The sequence below is a fragment of the Ochotona curzoniae genome, unplaced genomic scaffold (genome assembly GCF_017591425.1).
Source record: "Ochotona curzoniae isolate NIBS_2020 unplaced genomic scaffold, NIBS_Ocur_1.0 contig_2692, whole genome shotgun sequence".
NCBI classification, from domain to species: Eukaryota; Metazoa; Chordata; class Mammalia; order Lagomorpha; family Ochotonidae; genus Ochotona; species Ochotona curzoniae.
Window position 1 is genome coordinate 16,592,211 of NW_024465556.1, and position 21,101 is coordinate 16,613,311.

General features: G+C 42.7%; 1 protein-coding gene across 6 annotated transcripts in view; it reads right to left on the bottom strand.

Moving 5' to 3' along the window:
- The window catches only part of ASCC1 (activating signal cointegrator 1 complex subunit 1), a 96,341-nt gene that overhangs the window by 25,094 nt on the left and 50,146 nt on the right, over nt 1-21,101 (bottom strand). For all 6 annotated transcript variants that reach the window (XM_040975914.1, XM_040975913.1, XM_040975911.1 and 3 more), the window contains 2 exons: nt 12,520-12,644; nt 7,572-7,657 (listed from right to left, as the gene is read on the bottom strand). In XM_040975914.1, coding sequence (XP_040831848.1) covers nt 7,572-7,657; nt 12,520-12,644 — 211 coding nt within the window. The remainder of the gene's footprint in view (nt 1-7,571; nt 7,658-12,519; nt 12,645-21,101) is intronic.

Sequence of the window (21,101 nt, forward strand, 5' to 3'; positions counted from 1 at the left end):
AAAGTGGCCCTGTTCCATTTTCAAATTATGCTTTGTTGATCCCTGTGCTAAGAGGCTATGACCTGGGATATGGGGCAGAAAATAGCTCCTTTGGTAATCAAGTAGTCTATAAATGATGCACAAAAAAAACTTCTTTCCTCTCCCATTCCAAAATCTAATTTTTGGAGGGGTCTGCATGGTAGCTCAACTAATAGTCCTCTGCCTGCAAGTGCCAGCATCCCATATGGATGCCAATTTATGTCCTGGTTGCTTCTTTTCATATCCAGCTGCTTCCTTAGAGCCTGGGAAAGCAGTGGAGGATGGTCCAAGTGCTTGGAATCCTGCACCCACATGGGAGAACTGTAGGAGGCTCCGGGCTGCAGATTGGCTCAGCTCTGGCCATTGCTGCCATTTGAGGAGTGAACCAGCAGATGGAAGATCTTTCTGTCTTTCCTTCTCTTTTTAAATCTGATCTGCCTTTCAAGTAAAATAAATAAGCCATTTCTTTAATCTTTAAAAAATCTGATTTGGAAAACAGTTTTACTTTGGAAAAGGTTCCTGGGTGCAAGACATGATGCTAAGTGCCGAGGGGCATGAAAGTCCCTGCTCAGTCAATGTGGGAGCCAAGAGGAGACAGACAACTCCATGGTCTTAGGTGACACCATGACGGAGGAGGTGATATCTGTACAGGGAATCGAAGAATGAGTAGGACTTGGATAGAAGATGGCAGTAAAAGACAATAAGACACAGAGACAAACACAAAGCCGTAAGGAGAGGGGTACCACATTAATGAATGAATAATAATTATAAATTTAAAAACTGGATTTACAGGCAGGAAGAAAGCCAGGACAGCCAACTACCACTGAAGCCAACAGAAGAAAGGATCTGAAGGAGAGGACTGCACACTTCTCAAAGTCAAAGTCAGCCCAACCACTGACTTCTTGCCATGTTGTCTGGGTCCAAAGACAGAGGTGAGAGGCAGGTCAGAGGGAGTTATTAAGGGGATCGTCTGAGAGGGATTACAGTAGGAAGGGCTGCTTCAGAGGGCCTGCACTGCAGAGAAGGGGCTCCTTACCTAAATACAACAACCATAACAACCACACTCTGACAGAAGATGCAACCACCTTCTAACTTTTTCTAAGACAAAAATTCTATGCAGGAAATTGTTCCTTTGATCAATTAAATTCTTATGCCTTTTGAAGCCAGATGGCCCAATTTGTGTGGTAAAAGCTGCATCTGTCCTAAACATTACAACAAGGCTTGTCTAGAATTCACCAAACTTTCCTGGGAAGAGCATATTTTAAAAAAATATACAAACACAACAAGTAACAGTTAATTGTGTTCAATTTCTAAGGGCAGTCCTTCTCTCCTTCTTTTTAAAAATCTCCTGTTTTGACCGTTTCAGACTCAAAGATATAACAAGAATAGAAAACAACTCCTGGATACCTTTATTCTTTTTAATTTTCTTGACGTTTCCATTTATTGTCTTTTTAAAAAGATTTGTTATTTACTTGAAAGGCAGAGCGGCAGAGGGATGACAGTGAGAGATCTGCCATGTGCACTGGTTCACCCCCCCAAATGTCTGCCTCAACTAGGTCTAGACCAGACTAAATCCACAGAAACTCCATCTTCATCCCCCATATAGGTAGCAGGGGATCAACTAGATAGGTCATCTTCCACTGCTTTCCCAGGCACATCAGCAGGGAACTAGATTGGAGGTGGAGCAGCAGGTACCACACCTGGCCCACTGACAGGGGAGCTAGAACCTCCATCACTAGATCAAACATCTGCCCTTTCTTCACCTGCTGATTTAAAAAAAAAAAATTTGTTTTATGTTTTCCTGAAAGGCAGAGTTACAAGGAGAAGAAGAGAAACAGATCTTTTATCCACTGGTTCATTCCCTAAGTGGCTGTGGTGGCTGGAGTTGAGCCAATCCACAGCCAAGAGCCAGGAGCTTCTTCTGGGTCTCTCACATGCATGTAGCGGTCCAAGGAGTCAACCTCTGCTGCTTTCCAAGGCTATAAGCAGGGAGCTGGATAAGAAGTAGAATAGCTGGACTCCAACCAGTATCCAAATGAGATGCCAAAGCTCCATCAGAGGACTAGCCTACTGTGTCATAACGCTAACAGTATCTGCTGAATTTGGAGATGCATAGCCCAGGGATAGAAAGGGTTAACTGAGCTTAGGTAAACACTGTCCATGCCTCTTTAAAGATTCTGGCTCTTTGACTGGAACCTCCATATTCTGTAATGTGTTAAGATGACAAACACAGAACAAAGAGAGACACATTTGGTACACGTTCTTCATGCCTTTTAGAAAACACAGAGCTGTTCCTTTGCACATATATGTGTACACTTACAAGAAAGGTAACACTGTAGATATCAAGAGAATAGGAAAAGAGAGGGAGAGAATGGGTACTGCTCATAAAGGAGTGCCCCTTTTACCATGGTAAAACTAGAAAAGTACAATGCTAGCCAGCATGCTACTAGCATTGTTGCAAGCAATGGGCAACATTTTTGCCAAGAGAATTTATGCATGACTTGAGCATTTTAAAAACTGGAAGGCCAAGATAGCTTCCTGAAACATGAAGGGAAATGATCAGTAAGATAAAGCAGCCCAACAGAAAGCTCACTGGATTAAGCTGAAATGCCAACCTGCTCCACCCAGAGAAGCCTACTTTGTCAGAAGCAAATGCTAGAACCTAGTCACTGTAAACTCACATCATAAGAGTAAAATAAAAAAAAAAATGAAAAAAAACCCTGGGCCATAAAAATGTTTCTTAACTGAACAGAAGTACACTATGCTGTTTCCCAAAGAAATATTCAAAATTTTTAAAAATTCTTACACATGAAGTAGAAAAGGTAAAGTCATCTCCCATTTGGCTAATATTTTCTGGAATATTTTAAGCATCTAAGGGAAGGCACAGGGCCTGGTGCAATGGCTTAATGGCTAAAACAAAAATCCTCACCTTGAACATGCAGGGATCCCACACAGGTATTGGTTCACGTCCTGGCTGTTCTACTTCCCATCCAACTCCCTGCTTGTGGCTAGGAAAGCATAGCGGATGGCCCAAAGCCTTGGGACCCTGCACCTGTGTGGGAGATTTGGAAGATGCTCCTGGATTTGGATCAGCTTAGTTCTGGCCTTTGCAGCAATTTGGGGAGTAAGCCAGCGGATGGCAGATATTGCTCTCTGTCTTTCCTTCTCTCCATAAACCTGATACATCTTTCCAATGAAAACAAATAAATCTTTAAAAAGAAATAAATAAAGGAAGGCAAATGTAGCCTGTCCTTTCAGACCTTTCAGTGCTCTCCACTGTATTAGTTCCACTCAGCTCTGGGGAGCACCACCCTAAGGAGGCCCCTGATGCCTTTGCCTTAGAGCGGTGAACACTGTAGCCCTGTCCGATTTGCTGAGAGCAGTCTGCAAACATGGACTCTATCGTTGGAGGGCATTCCACAGGTCTCCCTCCCTCCCTGACATTGCTTCTGTCTTCATAGGTTGGTGGTTAACAAGCATTCCACACCATGATAGTGAGGATCCAGGTACTTCTTGGAAGGATAGGTTCGTATCAACAGGGTTCCCCAAGCACAAGTATACCAAGTAACTGTGGCTGTACAAACTCTCTTTTGAGGCTATTCTTAGGTAGAAATGGAAACCATCTGGGCGGGGGAGGGGGCCGCCACCTTCATCTTCTTCATTGTATCTACTTACCAAAGCTACAGTTGTGCACCAAAAGACTCACACCATAACTAAATATGTCTGCTCCTTTTCTGGCTTGAATAATATAGAAAAATGTGTCTCAGTTCTTTCATCAAAGTCATTCTTATAGAAAGAAAAAATTCTTGTTTTAACTAGGGATAATCAGACACTAGTCTATTATAGCTGCAACAGCTCTCAGAAGAGTTGTACAAAAGAAAAATGTGGCTTCCACCTCAAAAAGTCATTAGAGATGGTTTTCTTATTAAGGCATCCAGAACACATAAGATTAGACCAAGTGAAAAGGACCAATTCTCTTTGAGGAGTAGAATAGAAATTGGCTGTTACTCATTAAATTCTTACAGGAATGAGCAATGACTTTCTCCCTCTCTTTTTTTTTTTTCCTTCTTTGAATAGGAGATGAAGCTGAGCTTTTTTTTCCCCACAAGGCTGCCTCCTCTCACCAGCACTCCTGATCCTTGGCCTGTGTAGCTATTAATATGCTGCACACATATGCTTGACTCCTTCACAACCAATGCAGTTTTAACCTTTCTGTTTGCTTCAATTCATTGCCCAGCTTCTTCGTGAAACTAATTTTTTCATTCTAAACATACATTCATTTGGTACAAAAATCACAATTATATTTATGTATGTAACTATACATATATCCACTGGTGGGCTTTTTTAAGAGTTGTTTACTTATTTACTGCAAAGACAGAATGACAAAAAAAAAAAAAAAGAGAGAGAGAAGCAGAGACAGAGAAAGCAAGAGAGCTCCCACCTGCTGGTTCACTTCTCAAAGGTCCCCAACAACCAGATCTGGGTTAGCACTATGTCAGGAGCCAGGAGCACCATCTGGATGAGGAGGATGGACTGAAAGCAGAGGTAGGACATGATCCCAGGCTCTCTGATTGGCCTTGCAGGCATCACAAACAGCAGCTTAGCCCACTGCGCCACAACGTCCACCTCAAACTTACAGTGTTTTTGCTCTGATTCAAACTGTGCTGTCAACCAGAGGTACATGTGGCAAGTCACTTGAAGCACAGTGGGCCTTGTATCAGAGATTCAGGAGTTACTAAACGGGCTCCAAGTAGCTAGCTGAGCTGATTGGGTACTATGCATATAGCAAACCCCTGTCAACACTAGAGGGAGCTACAACCATGTGATCATTGGGGGCGGATGAGATTTCCAGGAGCAGCATCTCCGTAGCAATAACTGGCATTCCAGGATGGGACAACTCAGAATCACATGAGGGGTCTGTTGTCCACGTGGCCACCTGCAGATGTTCTGCACATTTGACTTGCATCAACACAGTCTGGGTTGTCATTTTCAGTCTATGAGAATTAAACTGGCTATGAGCCACTTCTAAAGATTTCTTTCCCCATTTGGCCTATTTTTTTCTCTCTCTCTTGTTTTTCTTTTTTAAGATTTATTTTTATTGGAAAGGAGAGTTACAGAGGGACAAAAAAAGGAGGGACAGAGAGAGAGAAAGAATGTGCTCTTTCATTTGCTGGTTCACTCCACAAATAGTCACAATGACCAGAGCTGGTCTGGTCTGCAGGCAGGAGCCAGGAAGCTCCTCCAGGTCTCCCACAAGTGCAGGGGCCTGAGGATATGGACCATGTTTCTCTGCTTTCCCACGTTATATGTAGAGAGCTATATCAGAAATGAAGCAGCTGGGACATGAACTGACACCCATGTGGGATGCTGGTGCTCCAGGCTCAGCTTTAGTCTATTATGCCACAGCACTAGTCCCCATCCTTTGCTTTTTAAGGGTTTATTGTAGGGCCCAGTGCGGTAGCTTAGCGGTTAAAGTATTTGCCTTGAATGCGCTGGGATCCCATATGGACACCGGTTCTAATCCCAGAGGCCCTGCTTTCCATCCAACTCCCTACTTGTGGCCTGGGAAAGTAGTCGAGGATGACCCAAAGCCTTGGGACCCTGCACCCACATGGGATACCCAGAGGAGGCTCCTAGCTCCTGGCTTTGGAACTTAGCTCCGGCTGTTGCAGTCACTTGAGGAGTGAATCAGCAGACAGCAGATCTTCCTCTCTGTCTCTCCTCCTCTCTGTATATCTCACTTTCCAATAAAAATAAATAATCTTTTTTTAAAAAAAGGTTTGTTGGGCCCAGCGCGGTGGCCTGGGGCTAAAGTCCTTGCCTTGAAAGCCTCAGGATCCCATATGGACGCTGGTTCTAATCCCAGCAGCTCCACTTCCCTCCAGCTCCCTGCTTGTACCCTGGGAAAGCAGTTGAGGACAGCCCAAAGCCTTGGGACCCTGCACCCATGTGGGAGACCTGGAGGAAGTTCCTGCCTCCTGGCTCCTGGCTCCAGATCGGCACAGCACTGGCTGTTGCAGTCTCTTGGGGAGTGAATCATTGGATGGAAGATATTCCTCTCTGTCTTTCCTCCTCTCTGTCTTTCCTCCTCTCTGTATATCTGACTTTGTAATAAAAATAAATCTTAAAAAGAAAAGGGTTGTTGTATTTATTTCAAAGAATTACATGGACTGGGGGGAGAAAGACAGAGAGATCTTCTATCTGCTAATTCAAGCCCCAACTGCTTTCCCAAGAGCATCAGCATGGAGTTATATTGGCAGTAAAGCAGCCAGAACTCAGACAGACACCCATATGGGATATCAGTGCAGCAGTCGGATACTTAGTTTGTTATCCCACCTCACTGGCCCCTGGTCTGTTTTCTTTCTTAATCAAGTCAACAATAAAAGTAAAGTGATTGATTAGATTATTGGAATCTCTCCACACAGACTCCCATCACACTGGAGCTGCAGCCTGGGCAAAACAGTAATGTTAACTACCATTCAACTGATTTGCAGTCCGCTGCTCAAACCCAGCACTACTTCAAAAACAAGGGGACTACTCAGAATGAAGAAAGAAGAAAGGGGGAAAAGGAAAGGTACCCAGGAAGGAAGGAACCAGCTCTGCAATGAGGATGCTGGGATGCCTGCTGAATGGTGTCGCTGTGCTTCGGGGCTTTGAGTGAGAAGCCCACAGCTGCTCAAGAGTGATGTCATTAATTACACAAAATGGGGTCACCTTGGGCATTTGGCAGAAAACCACCAAGCGAGGGAATGGAGGCTGGGGCAGAGGAGAGAAACAAACAGCCTTTCTGAAGGTGAAGCAGCTTTGAGTCCTGCACACACACTGTGGCCTCTCCTCTGAACACCACCCACCATCTCAAAAATATCTGACTCCCTCATCATTACAGAACAAGTGAAATGCAGAATCAAAAACCTCTCCATTGGTAACAGCTTCTGTCTCTCTTGGCCTGGGGCAGGGGTTGACTGGAGGAACAATGGCAGGTCAGCCTGACAGAGAGAGGTCACAGACATCACGGAAGGCAGTCTGTGGGAGAAAGTAACTGAAATCCTGAGAAACCCCTTCTATTTGTTTTACAGATAAACACTCAGAAAATCAAAGCCTCGGAAACAGAGGACCTGCTGCTTAGGATATGGGCTGTTTCTGAGTAAAAATAGATTATGAAGCTACTTCAGAAAGGGACTTTTCTGGGAGAAGGGAAAAATCATCTAGAGTAAGATAAACAATCCTTTCTCACTTTAAAAAAATGCAAACTCAAACTTCTGAATACCAGGTTACAATCAACGTGTTCGTATGAATCCAATTAGTGAGGATATTCTTTACTTGTAAAATCACCAATTTCAAGTACTCTGGAAGTACCACTACCCTAGTAGTGTTAAGAGGATCTCCGTTTCAGAATTTTCAAAAAACATTTTTTAATAAGCCTTTCAATCAGCGATACTCAGGAAAAGCGGGAGAAAAATCCACTCTGTGATTGAAAAGAGAACAGCTTGTTTACTTCCTTTGCTTCAACACACATGCCAACCACCTTCTGATTCACTCTGACTCATACTGACCTTCAAAATGTTTCGGCCATCGAATGATTCTCTTTCCTTGAAGATATACTTGCCGTCCGGAGTGTGTACATTGTACCTGCCTTCAGCTGTAAATATTCCAAAGACAATGTTAGAGAAGCATGAGTTATGCATCTGACTATACACTCTTAGATCTCTATAGGTGCGCAGGTGCATTCAGTAAAATCGTCATGTACTACCTGGAGAGTGTATGGAGGAGGAAATATCACAACAAGAAGCAAGAGACCTGGCTTATCACGTCAGCTCTGTCATCAACTCGTTCAGTATAGACCCATACCACTCAACTTCTCCAAGTCCTTGCTGTAAGTGCTTATTAATTATGTAATGAGCTACATTCCTAGGCAAATTACATCTCCTCCTTGAACCCCTGTTTGTCTCTTACAAAGTTAGAGGTAAGGACTGAGTGATCTCCAAAGGTGCCTTTCGGTCTACATGCCCCAGAGATTCTGGGTGCAATTTTGAATATGTGACAATACCGAAGTTCCCACACCAACATGTCAAAGCTGCTAATGGATTAAAGGACTCCCCAAAAGAACAAAGAAATCTTTCAGGAGGAATCGCAGGTATTCACACAGACTGTCTACACAAGAAAGCAACAGATCCACCACCTGAGCCTAACAAAGCTCTGCTCCAGCTACTGGAGTTAATTTAAGTTGCATACCCCAAAAACATGTCCCTAAAGGATAGCAGGAGAAAGAATATCAAAGGAAAGGAAAACAGGGAAGAAAAGCAAAACATTTCATCTTCTTTTCAAGTGAATTCAACCTAGGGAAAAGTATAGGGTACAGAAAATTCAAACTATCCTCAAAAATCACTAATTCTCACTACATTTCTGAAACAATGACTTTTCCTAATTCTATGCCCTTAAAATATATTCCTTTACTTACATATATATGGGGAGTACCAGGTCAGAACAGTCAAAATATATCCTGTGTTCTAACAACTTCACCAACATAATACATTCTAGCTAACCCACAGGAGTTACACATGGGTAACTGGAACTATTTCTGTAATGAGAAGTAACCTTTCATCAAAGATTTCGATTCCATTCATAGTTTGAGAAGTAAATGGAGGGGGGAAGGTGGTATATAAGGCTAATCCACCTTCTGTGGCACTAGCATCCCATATGGGCACTGTTTGATGTCTCAGTTGCTCCATTTCAGATCCAGCTCCCTGATTATGGCCTGGGAAAACAGTAGAGGATGGCTCACATCCTACGTGTACCCACATAGGAGACCCAGAAGAAGCTCCTGGTAAACAGCTTGGGACCAACCCAGCGCTGACCATTAGAGCCATCTGTGAAGTGAACCAGCAGACGGAAGGTATCTTTGCCTCTCTGTCTCTGTCTCTCTCTCTCTGTAGCTCTTTTGAGTAGAAGTAAATATTTGAAAAAAAAAAAAAAGGAAATGGATAGTAAGTGTCAATTAAAGAGGCAACCACATTTGAATATTATAATGTTTAAAATGTTTAAAAATCTCTAAGTGATAGGAAGAAATTAACTAGACTGTGAATACAGGTCAATTCCTAGATGAAGCTTTAGTGCTAACTAAATATAAATCTGGATCCACACAATTTAGAAGATAATGATTATAACCTACTTAAGCCCCTTCTATGTTGAGAAATCAGTTAATAATGGAACATCATATAATTTGAGGAATTCTGGAGACTGATTTAAGCACTAAGACAAATGCAAAATGTACAAACGATAGCTATTAAATGTCTAATAAAATACTACCTGGATTACACTGTCCAAACAGTAACCATAGGTAATTATTTAAATTTTAAATTAATTAAAACTAAATGGAAATACAAGGTCACTTGCACGTACTCACTAGCTACTTTTCAGGTGTGCAATGACCACAGGACTATCAGCTACCATGTTGGACCACGGATAGAAAATATTCCTATCAATCCAGAAAGTTCTATTAGATGGTGCATTACATGCCTTCTGAATTAAAGAGCTCAGAGTATATGCCAGAGTTGTGAAATTCTGCCTTCATGGAAAGACAGCAAAAGGTTTAATATATCTTAGAGGATCTCACTGTGTCTTCCCAAGTTAAAAATGACTGCAGAATTTAAAAATATGTACTTAATGGATTTCCAACTGATGATATTTTTCAACCTTACAATGAGCTTATCAGAACATAACCCCATTGTAGGGTGAGAAGCACATGTGCAATAAGTCCTACGTTTCCCATGACAAGCTGTGTTATAACACATAGGTATGCGTGAAAATAACGTGTTCCAGTGGAGCAGGCTCCAAGTCCTGCATTCTATTAGCTTCACAAACAGGAGGCTGCAGCTTCGACGAGTCATCTGAACCTCTTTTGATGTCAGTGTTTTCAAAGGGAAAACAGTGATTTATTAAGAAAAGCTTGAAATAAAATTCACTGTGGCATCATAAAACACTTTCAGAACTACCAACTAGATCACCACCTGTATCTTGGTTCTGTCATGGTTCTAACTAAATGGAATTAACATTAAATGATTTCCAGTTAGGATCTTTGATTTATATCAGAGAGAAATAAAAAGACATCCCTTGACAAAAGCAGACATGCTAAGTACCCCAAAGTAAAATTCCACACATAGTGGATGGGTCCAAGTCCTGACAGAGTCCTCTTCTAGCCTAGACTTCCGAAAGCAAGGTAAGCATCCTCAGAAAGGAAGCAAAACGTGACTGTGGGTTTGGGTTCTAGCACGTTTTAAAGGACAGCTCTTGGAAGGGAAAGCTGCACACACCTGGAATGTGTGGCTCTGCAGATGGTGAGAGACTTCTGCTACAGAGGTGGGAATGGGAAGAAAACAACAACCATTGAAATTACGGCTCTTGCTTTTGTTTCATTAACTGAGAGAGAAATGAGATACAGAGGCAGATCTTCCACCGGCTGGTACATTCCCTGAATAGCCTGCAACAGCCAAGGTTGAAGTCAGGAGTCTGGAACTCACCCCAAACCTACCGTGTAGGAGGCAGACACCTAAGTATTAGTGCTAACATCAGCTGCCTCCTAGCATACACATTAGCAGGAAATTGGGTCAGAAATGGAGTAGCTCGGAAGTGGACCAGGCATTTTAATAGGAGATGCAGGCATCCCAAACAGTGACCCACCACCATACAAAATACCTACTCCTGAAATAATTATTCCAACTGAAGTATTAAAACAAGGCATTGTTTCAAACCCTTTAATAATTAACTATATTAATTTTTGTATCAAAGCTAAAATATCACAGGGAAAGAAATTATTAACATGAGGTTTCTCAACTTAAGTGTTATTGATATTTTAGGTTGGATAACTTTTCTTTGTTATGGGAGTTGTGTTGTACACTGTCAAGCACTGAACTTGACCTCCACTTGAATGCCAGTAGCAACTGACCGCCAATCTTCTAACTGTGGCAACCAAAACTGTCTCCAAAAACTCCCAAATGTTCTTTGGGAGCCCAAAATCACCCACCATTGAGAACCACTAATCTAACATCTACAAGCTTACAAAAATAAGTCACTGAGGGGGCCGGCAGTGTGGCATCACAGGTTAAGCTGCCACCTACAAGGTCAGCATCCCGTAAACACCAGTTTGAATCCCAGCTTCTCTGCTTCCAATCCAGTTCCCTGCTCATCAATTAGGAAAAAAGAGCAGAAGATGGCCTGAGTACTCGGGTCTCTGACAACCATGTGGGAAACCCAGATGGAATTCCTGGCTCCTACCTTCAGCCTGGCTTAGTCCAGGCTATTAGGACTTTTTAGGGAGTGAACAAGGGATGGAAAATCTCTCTCTCTCTCTCTCTCTCTCTCTCTCTGTTTCACTCTGTCTTTCAAGTAAAGTAAGAGAATCTTTTTTTGTTTTTTAAATCACTAAGATTTCTAGAGGGTGGGAAAGAGGGACAGAGAGGAGGCAAGTAACAGCACTGAGACTAGGTGAGACAATAGTCAGTTCCAGTTTTCCACAGAACAGCTCACAATCACGTGTTACATACATTATGAGTAAACAGAAGAAGGAATGGGAGGGCTCCAAACATGAAGTGGTAATAGTAAGAAGCAAACAAATTATTCTGACTTGAGCAATACATACTATGTGCATTTATTGAAACCTTACATTGTATCATGTAAGTATGTATATTTACTAGGTTAATCAAAAATGGTTAAAGAGATGGAAACACTGATTAGCACCACCACATATCAAATGATATTATCACCCATAAATATATAAAATTAAAATAGGAAAAATAATCTGATTACCACCACCACATATCAAATGATCATATTATCACCCATAAATATATAAAATTAAAATAGCAAAAATAATCTTTTAAAGTCACCGAAAATTGTATAGAATATACCTAATGCAAAAAAAAAAAAAATTCATGGTTCATCTAAAATTAATCTGGATATCCTATAGTTTTACTCAGTAAATTTGGTAACACTGCGTATAACATAAATTAGTTCTAGAAGTGACAATCCCATGCTAGGTGTAGCCCTGCTTCCTTCTATTATCAAACATAACCAATCCAGGGCTCAGCGGTGTGGCCTAGTGGTTAAAGTCCTCGCCCTGAATGTGCCAGGATCCCATATGTGCGCTGGTTCTAATCCCGGCAGCTCCACTTCCCATCCAGCTCCCTGCTTGTGCCCTGGGAAGGCAGTCGAGGACGGCCCAAAGCCTTGGGACTCTGCGTCCATGTGGGAGACCTGGAGGGGATTCCTGGATCCTGGCTTCGGAGTTGCGCTCACTTGGGGAGTGAATCATTTGATGGAAGATCTTCCTCTCTGTCTCTCCTCCTCTCTGTATATCTGACTTTCTAATGAAAATAAAATAAAATCTTAAAAAAAAATAACCAATCTAAAGGAGAAGATAATTCAAGACTGTTAGCTGTTCCACTGCCCTTGAAGAGCCAGCTTCACTGCCCACAGCTGTGTTCTGGAGCTGTCAGCAGGACTTACCATTGGGATCTTTCCGGAAGAGGGTATTCATGACTGTGGCATGCAGTTTCACACTATTCCATTCTTTCACCATGAGTCCAGATGCCTGGAAACGTTCCAGCACTCGATCGACTAACTCTTGCAGCCTGGGAAAATTGAAGAACTCTTAGTAAACTCTTGAACCACCGGCTACTGATCAGCAATGTTCAGTGAGGTCTGCTCAACAAACACTGAGCTGTCCGAAGTTCTACTCAACCGGAAGAGGGAAGAGGCTGCAGCCCTCAGCGTGACAGAGCTCTCTGTCCTGCCGAGAACACAGACGGGGAAATGAACCACTGTCATCCATTCTGATGAGGGCTAAGGAAGCAGTCGGCTCTCCGTAGACAGGGCCAGGTATCTGTAGGAGGGTCAAACACGATCAAGAAGGGTCCGGAAGGGTTCAGAGAGAAAACAAAGGAAGGCAGAGTACTTCAGGCAGAAAGGATACAGGAACACCTTGTTCAGGTAGAAGAAGAAGTGTGTCCAAAGCATGCACAAATCAGCATCATATGAAAACCACTATTTAATGTAGCTGCAATTGGGAGAAACATAGGCAATAATCAGACCACAGGAAGCCACAGAAAGACTCTCAAGGGAATGTTGTGGGCCTATGTCTGTTTTTGAAACTGGAAATCTATACAGGATAGAGAATGCTTTAGAGGAAAAGTCAACAGTGCAGAGATCAGCTAGGCAGCCATTTTAATGATGGAAATAACAATACCCATGATGTGTCAGCACTGTTGTACATGTCACACCTCTTACATCATTTAAGCCTTACACGAAGCTGTAGCCCCGTTTTACTAATGAGGAAACTAAGGAACAGAGAAACTACAAAATCAATGTCACATAACCAGTGAATGGTGGAGCCAAAATTAGAATCACAGTCCATGCTTTTTTTTTTTTAGTTTAGTTTAGTTTATTCTTATTTGAAAGGCAGAGTTACAAAGAGAAGAGACACATACATAGAGACAGACAGAGATCTTCCATCTGCCAGTTCACTTCCCAAATGGCTGCAATAGAGCAGAGATGTTCGGAAGTCAGGAGCCAGGAACTGGGAACTGGCTGTAAGGGTCAAAGGCCTTGAGCCATCCTCTGCTGTTTTCCCAGGCCACAAATAGGGAGTTGGAACAGAAGTAGAGCAGCTGAGACTTGAACTGGCACCCATATGGGATACCAACACGGTAGGTGGAAGCTTAGCCTAATATGCCTTAAAAGACTGCATTGCATAGGGGAAATGATAGAGATGTGAACTATAGCAGGGGCAGTGAGAATGGACTCAAAGAGCTATGAGAAAGAAGCTAGTAGCCATTCAGATTACAGCAGTGGTGAAGATTAGAGGAAGTTACAGAAAAGTAATGCCTCACTGTGGTGTTGTGCTGTTTGGGGAAGACAGTGGATACTGTGCAATGTGCTGCCCATGATATGGAATATCAAGCAGAACCTGTCCAGGGAGAGGGAGAGATGGGAGCTCAGGAGCAAAATCCAAACAACAGACTTGGAGGTTGTCAATGTGGGATACACACAGTCAAAAGTGGGGAGAGGGAATCAGAACAAGCCAAGAACAAGACAGAGCCCTGTGAGCCTCTTCCATGTCAGGGACAGAGAGGAAGCAGCAAAGCATGTGATCACAAAAAAAAAAAGAAAAACTTCACAGCAAATCATAAAGGGGAAAAAATGAATGATCAAACACGTACAATACTAAAGTAACAAAACAGTCCAAAGTGGCCACTTACTTCTTCAAACTACAGACCACTGTCAAGGCAATTTTTCTGATCCACTGGAGACAGAACTGTGACAGAAGCCAAGGAAAAAACGAGAGAGGTGAGGGCATGATGGTGCACTGCCTTCCTTGCATTGGTCATTAGAAGACATAGTGTAGGGGCTGGCACTGAGGCCTAACAGGTAAAGCTGTTGCGAATGCCACCAGCAACCCATATGGGTGCAGGTTCAAGTTGTAGCTACTCTATTTTAAAAGAGATTTTAAAAAAATATTTTATTTTTATTGGAAAGGCAGATATACAGAAAGGAGGAGAGACAAAGAACCTCCATCCGCTGGTTCACTCCCCAAGTGGCTGCAATGACCGGATCTTAGCAGATCTGAAGCCAGGAGCAGGGAGCTTCTCCCGGGTCTTCCTCATGAGTTCAGGGTCCCAAGGTTTTGGGCCATCCTCAACTGCTTTTCTAGGTCACAAGCAGGGAGCTAGATGGGAAGTGAGGTTGCCTGGATATGAACTGGCACCCATATGAGATCCCAGTGCATGTAAGATGAGAACTTTAGCCACTAGGTTACCTCGCCTGGTCCAGCTGCTCCACTTCTGATCCTGCTCTCTGCCTGAGGTTGGCTCAAGACCTTGGGTCCCTGCACCCATGTGGGAGATCAGAAGTTCCTGGCTCCTGGCTTCAGATTGGCTCAGCTTTGGATGTTGCAACCGCTTGGGGAGTGAATCAGCAGATGGAGGATCTTTCTTTCTGTCTCTCCTTATCTCTTTAAATCCTCCAACAAAAATAAATAAATCCTTTATTTAAAAATTCTGTATCTTTAATTGATTTTAAACTACAAAAAAACTATAATTCCTATAATGATGGATTTTGCAATTCCTCCCTTATGAAAAATTATACAAATTTTGCTAATCTGCATTGAAGCTGTTCTATTAGGTTCACGTGAGTTTAGAACTCATGTGGATTCCTGGTAAACTGAATATTTAATCATCATGTAATAGCATTGCCTACCAGAAACCATGCATTTTTCATGTTTTATAATAACTTTTAAACACCAAATTTCTTCTGGTATTTGTCAGAAGATCTTCTCCTTTTCTGTGATTTTAACATTATGCCATAAATGTGTCTCTTACAAAGAGTGCCTAACTGAATTCTGTTGGTATCTGATCTTATCAGGTCTGTCTTAACCAGCATGTCTGTTCCACTGGTGTATCAGAGTACCTGAAACAGCTCATGGAAGATGCCTGATACACATAGGGCCTCTGCCTATATCACTCCCTATAAGGCTCTATAAGGCTCACAGTAACACAACTGAACTGCTGGATTCAGAACCCTAACCATGGAGAGAACTGCAGGTTCCATAGGCTGACTGTAGGAGTACATCGGAGTCTCCAGAGGACACCTGGTGTCATGGCAGAGGAAGGAGGACAGCCAATCACTGGCAGTGAAGATCTGGGCAGATGGAGGCACTAAGGTGGACTATAGCAGCCAGTGGATTCTGGAGAGATTTCATTATGATTGGAGTGGCAGGTTCGCCAACAATTCGGGACTGCTGAACTATCAAAACCTCTTGAGAAATTCATGGTGCTGTAAATTTCTATTTTTCTTCCTGTTGTTGATTTTGTACTGTGGCTTTTCATTTAAGAGGGATGTGTGGTGACTGTGTAATGAAAGACTATCATGTCCAGATATGAGGATGCAGTGCAGTGTGCATCTCTACTTCTAGATCAAAGATGGACTACTAATGAAACTATTAGCTGTATCTTGACAATGGGGGGCTGGACTCTGCCACTGTCCATGCCTGCAATGATGAACATGTGACTGTTTATGAAGAGCTATGCTACAGTAATAATATAGGGGAATTTGGAGGGGGGCGGGGGAAGGGGAAATAAAAAATTAATTAATTAATTAAAGGGCCTAGTGTGACAGCCTAATGGCTGAAATTCCTTGCCTTGTACACACCAAGATCCCATGTGGGTGCCGGTTCTAATCCCAGCTGCTCCAGTTCCGCTTCCCACTCCTTGCTTGTGGCCTGGGAAAGCAGCTGAGGATGGTCCAAAGCCTTGGGATCCTGCACCCACACTGGAGACCCAGAGGAAGCTCCTGGCTCCTGGCTTCGGATTGGCTCAGCTTTGGCCGTTGCAGCCACTTAGTGAGTGAACCAAAAGATAGATACTCTTTCTCTCTGTATCTCCTCTCTGTGAAACTGCCTTTCCAATAAAAATAAATAAATGTTTAAAAAAATATGTTTAAAAATGTTTTTTAATTATTTGGGTTTTGTGCTTACTGCTATTTATTTGAAGAGCAGAAAAACAGACAAAACAGAGAGCTCCCATTTACCAGCTGGGACTGCACCAGGCTGAAGCCAGGAGCTGGGATACAGGGAACCCAAGTGGTTGCCAGGAAGCCAATTACTAGAGTCAGCCCTGCTGCCCCCTAGTGTTCGCATTAGCAAGAAGCAGGGATTGGAAGTCGGCCTAGAACTGAATTCAGGTACCCTCAATGTAGAATGTGTGTGTCTTAACAGACATGCCAAACATCTGTTCCCATTATTTGCCCTTTTCACTGGCCTGACATTTGTCTGATGGCACCAAAGCAACGGTAAGTAAAACTGCTTGTATATTCTTTTCTTTACATTTAAAGCTTTTGTTAAGGCCGTTTCATTTATTCTTGATGAAGCAACAAAAATTATACATTTTATTAATTCTCAGCCCCTGTGTATGTACACACATTTTTAACTATTCTGTGCTTCACATGTATAGCACACTTGTTCTGTGTACCTAGACAGATGCTGTCTGGAAATGAAGACACCTCTTAGCAGCCTGCACAGTGTGTACAACTAGTCTTGGTCCAAGGAATGAAACATTTTTACTTAAAAGAACAACTGACAGACAAATTATGGCTATTGAGACTTGGCCACTTGGCAGATATTTTTTAAGAAGAAAGAATTTCAAGGAAAATAATTCAGTATTTTTTGTCTGTAACAAAATAGGAGCTTTCAAGTGAAAATTAGACTTGCAAAAAAAAAAAACAAAAAACAAACGTCTACCACCATGAGCTTGACAGCTTCCCAAAGCTAAAAGATTTTAATGAAATCGATGGTGATAGTAACATATTTTTACAAATTTATTTATTTGAAAAGCAGACAAAGAGAAAGAGACAAGACAGAGGGCCCCAGTCCGCTGGTTCACTTGCCAAAGGCTCCCTGCAGTCAGGACTGGACCAGGCTGAGGCCAGGAGACAAGGACTCAATCTGGGTGTGCCACATGAGTGGCAGGGACCCAATCACCTCAGCCATCACCTGCCTCCCTGCCACAGTCTACACTGGCAGGAAGCTGAAATTCAAAATCAGGACTAACATGGGATGTGGCCATCCCAGATAATGTCTGAACTGTTAGGTAGAAGGCTTGCTACAATGAGTTGTAGAACTCAGTTATCCCACATCTTCTAAATGACTAAGGTTATCAAAGTCCATAGATAAAGAGTCAGCCCAAACCCAAGACAGAGCAGTGAATTTTCCTGTAATAGTACAAAATATTTGTTGATGGGTCTCCCATTTCTCACTGCTATTAATCTTTAAGATTTATTTATCTTTACTGGAAAGGCAGATTTATAGGGAGGAAGAGAGACAAAGAATCTTACATCTACTAAATGACTCCACAAATGGCTAAAGCTGAGCTGCTCTGAAACCAGGAGCTTCTTCCAGGTCTCCCATATGGGTGCAGGGGCCCAAAGATTTGGGCCATCCTAGGCTGCTTTCATAAATAACAAGGAGGGTATCAGTGCCTATAGGTAGAGGATTAGCCTGTTGAGCCATGGCACCAGCGCCAGGGCAACTAATCTTTAAGAAACTATGATATCGGGCCCAGCATGATAGCATAGTGGTTAAGGTCCTTGCCTTGAACGCACTGGAATCCCATATGGGACCCGGTTCTAACCCTGGCAGCCCGCTTCCCATCCAACTCCCTGCTTGGGGCCTGGGAAAGCAGTCGAGGATGACCCAAAGCCTTGGATGACCCAAAGCCTTGGGACCATGCACCCGCGTGGGAGACCTGGAAGAGGAAGCTCCTGGCTTCAGATTGACTCAGTTCCAGCTGTTGCGGCCGCTTGGGGAATGAATCATAGGACGGCAGATCTTCCTCTCTGTCTCTCCTCTTTGTATATCCAACTTTCCAATAAAAATAAATAAATCTTTTAAAAAAAAAGAAAGAAACTATGATATCCCAAGTGTAGAGGAGTATACAGAGACCTGTCAAGTCATTAAACATACTCTACTCCTCGCTTTTCCAACGACCTATCTGTATGAAGCTAGATTTTCTTACACACTTTAATCAAAACAGCTTATCACAAAGGTTGAATGAAACACATAGGGGAACCCATTAGAAGTCTTCTATTAAAGAGATCTGCGGGGCCGGCACAACAGGCTAACCATCAGCCTTCAGCATCAGCATTCCATACGGGAACTGGTTCCAATTCCAGCTGCTCCACTTTCCAATCTAGTTCCCAGCTTAAGGCCTGGGATGGCAGTGGTGGAAGAATCTCTTGGCTCTTGGCTTTCGACTGTCCCAGTTCCTGCTTATCCAATCTGGGGAGTGATTCAATAGATGGAAGATATCTTTTTTTCTCTCTCTCTCTAACTCTTGACTGTCAAGCAAAAATAAATAAATCTCCCCCCAAAATTAGATTTGCAAAAAGATAATACCATGTCTTTGCCGCCACTAAATTTTTTCAGTTTAGAAAATACAGTAATTTTTCTTTAACGATACATAAACCAAAAATAAATGTATGGTCATACTTTTAAATTAACAATTATTAAATGGCTCAGTTTAATTTTAATAATATAAATATTGACAGACTTAACCCACAAAAGTTCTTCAGGATTTTCTATATTTTTAAGGATATACTTTAAATGGCATAGAGACAGAAGCTGGCATTGTGGCACAGTTAGGTTAAATTGTCACTTCCACACCAGCATCCCACATTGGAATGTTTGCTTGAATTCCAGCTGCTCCACTTCCAATCCAGCTCCCTATTAATGTGCCCAGGAAAGCCGTGGAAGATGGCCCAAGTGCTTGAGCTCCTACAAACCAGGTAAGAGAAACAGATGGAGTTCCAGGCTCCTGGCTTTGGCCTCTCTCAGACGGACAGTTAAGGACATCTGGAAAGCGAACCAGTAGAGAGAATCTCTTTTTTTTTTTTTCTATCTCCCCTGTCCTACCCATCCCCCAAGCTCTGCCTTTCAAATAAATTAATTACTTAAGCAGAGAGACATAGAGACTCTCAGCAAGAGATCTTTTATTCACTGGTTCACTCCGCCAAATGCCTGCAACATTCAAGATTTGACTGGACCGAAGAAAATCATCAGGCCTGTCTTGGTGCAAGGCACCCATTTGCCTCCCAGGGTGCACATGAAGATGAAACTAGAGTCTGAAGCAGAGCCAAGACTAGAACCCAGGCACTCTGATTCAAAATGTGGGCACTATGCCACTTTCTAAGAATTTAAAGAGATCTCACACTTAAGTTGGGCTTTTCTACTCACAAAAGCACTTAAAAAAAACAAAGATTTATTATCTATGTATTTATTTGAAAAGAAGAGTAGCAGGGCCCGGTGGCCTGGCCTAGCAGCTAAAGTCCTCGCCTTGAACGCCCCAGGATCCCATATGGGCGCCGGTTCTAATCCCAGCAGCTCCACTTCCCATCCAGCTCCCTGCTTGTGGCCTGGGAAAGCAGTCAAGGATGGCCCAAGGCTTTGGGACACTGCACCCCTGCAGGAGACCTGGAAGAGGTTCCTGGATCCCGGCTTCGGATCGGCGCAGAACTGGCCGTTGCGCTCACTTGGGGAGTGAATCAACAGACGGAAGATCTTCCTCTCTGTATCTCCTCCTCTCTGTATATCTGACTTTGTAATAAAAATAAATAAAAAATCTTTAAAAACAAAACAAAAAAAAAAAATGAAGAGTAGCAAAGAGAGGGAGGGAGAGAGATAAAGAGAGATCTTCCATCGCTGGTTTAATCTCCAAATGGCCACATCAGCCAGGCCTGCATCAGGCTGCAGCTAGGACTCATCTGGTCTTACCTGGGCCATCTTTTGCTGCCTTCCCAGGCACATTAGCAGAAAGCTAGATGGCAAGCTGAGCAGCCAGGACTTGAACCAGCACCTGCACTCCAATAGGGATTGCTGTTAGTTACAAGTGGCAGCTTAACCTGCAGGGTCTCACCCCCAACCAAAGCAGCTGAGACAATAAATAAACAACGTTAATATTGGAAATGGTTATGGGTGCCTAAGTCAATTTCACAAACAGGCAGAATTGTAAACTTAGGATTCCTAGGAGGCATATAGGTATGGTTATAGCAACAATTAAAAATACAGTAACTTTTTTGATGTTTTGATGAAGCAAACATATACCAAGTACTGCTCCAAGCATTTTATGTGAATTAATTTAATTTCCTTAAATTGTTAAAGTTCTTATTGCCATTTGCCTTAGGGTTCATTATATCTGAATTATATCACATTAGAGACTCCCATTCAAAAATGTCATCCTTCCTGACTTATTAGCCTGGAAAACACAAAGGAAAAACTGAGTTCCACAAAAACTAGATAGTTGTTATCAATACCTACTATCCAACAAGTAGTTATTTGGCATAGTGGTTATGTTACGACCCATACTAGAGTGCCTGATTTGAATCCTGCCTCCTCTGCTCTGATCCAGTTTCCTGCTAGTATGCATTCCTTGGAGCTAGCAAATGATGGCTTAAGTTCTTGGGTTCCCATCACTCATGTCAGAACTGGATGGATTTCTGGGCCATTAGTTTTGGCATTACCTAGTCCAGGTTGTGGCAAGCAT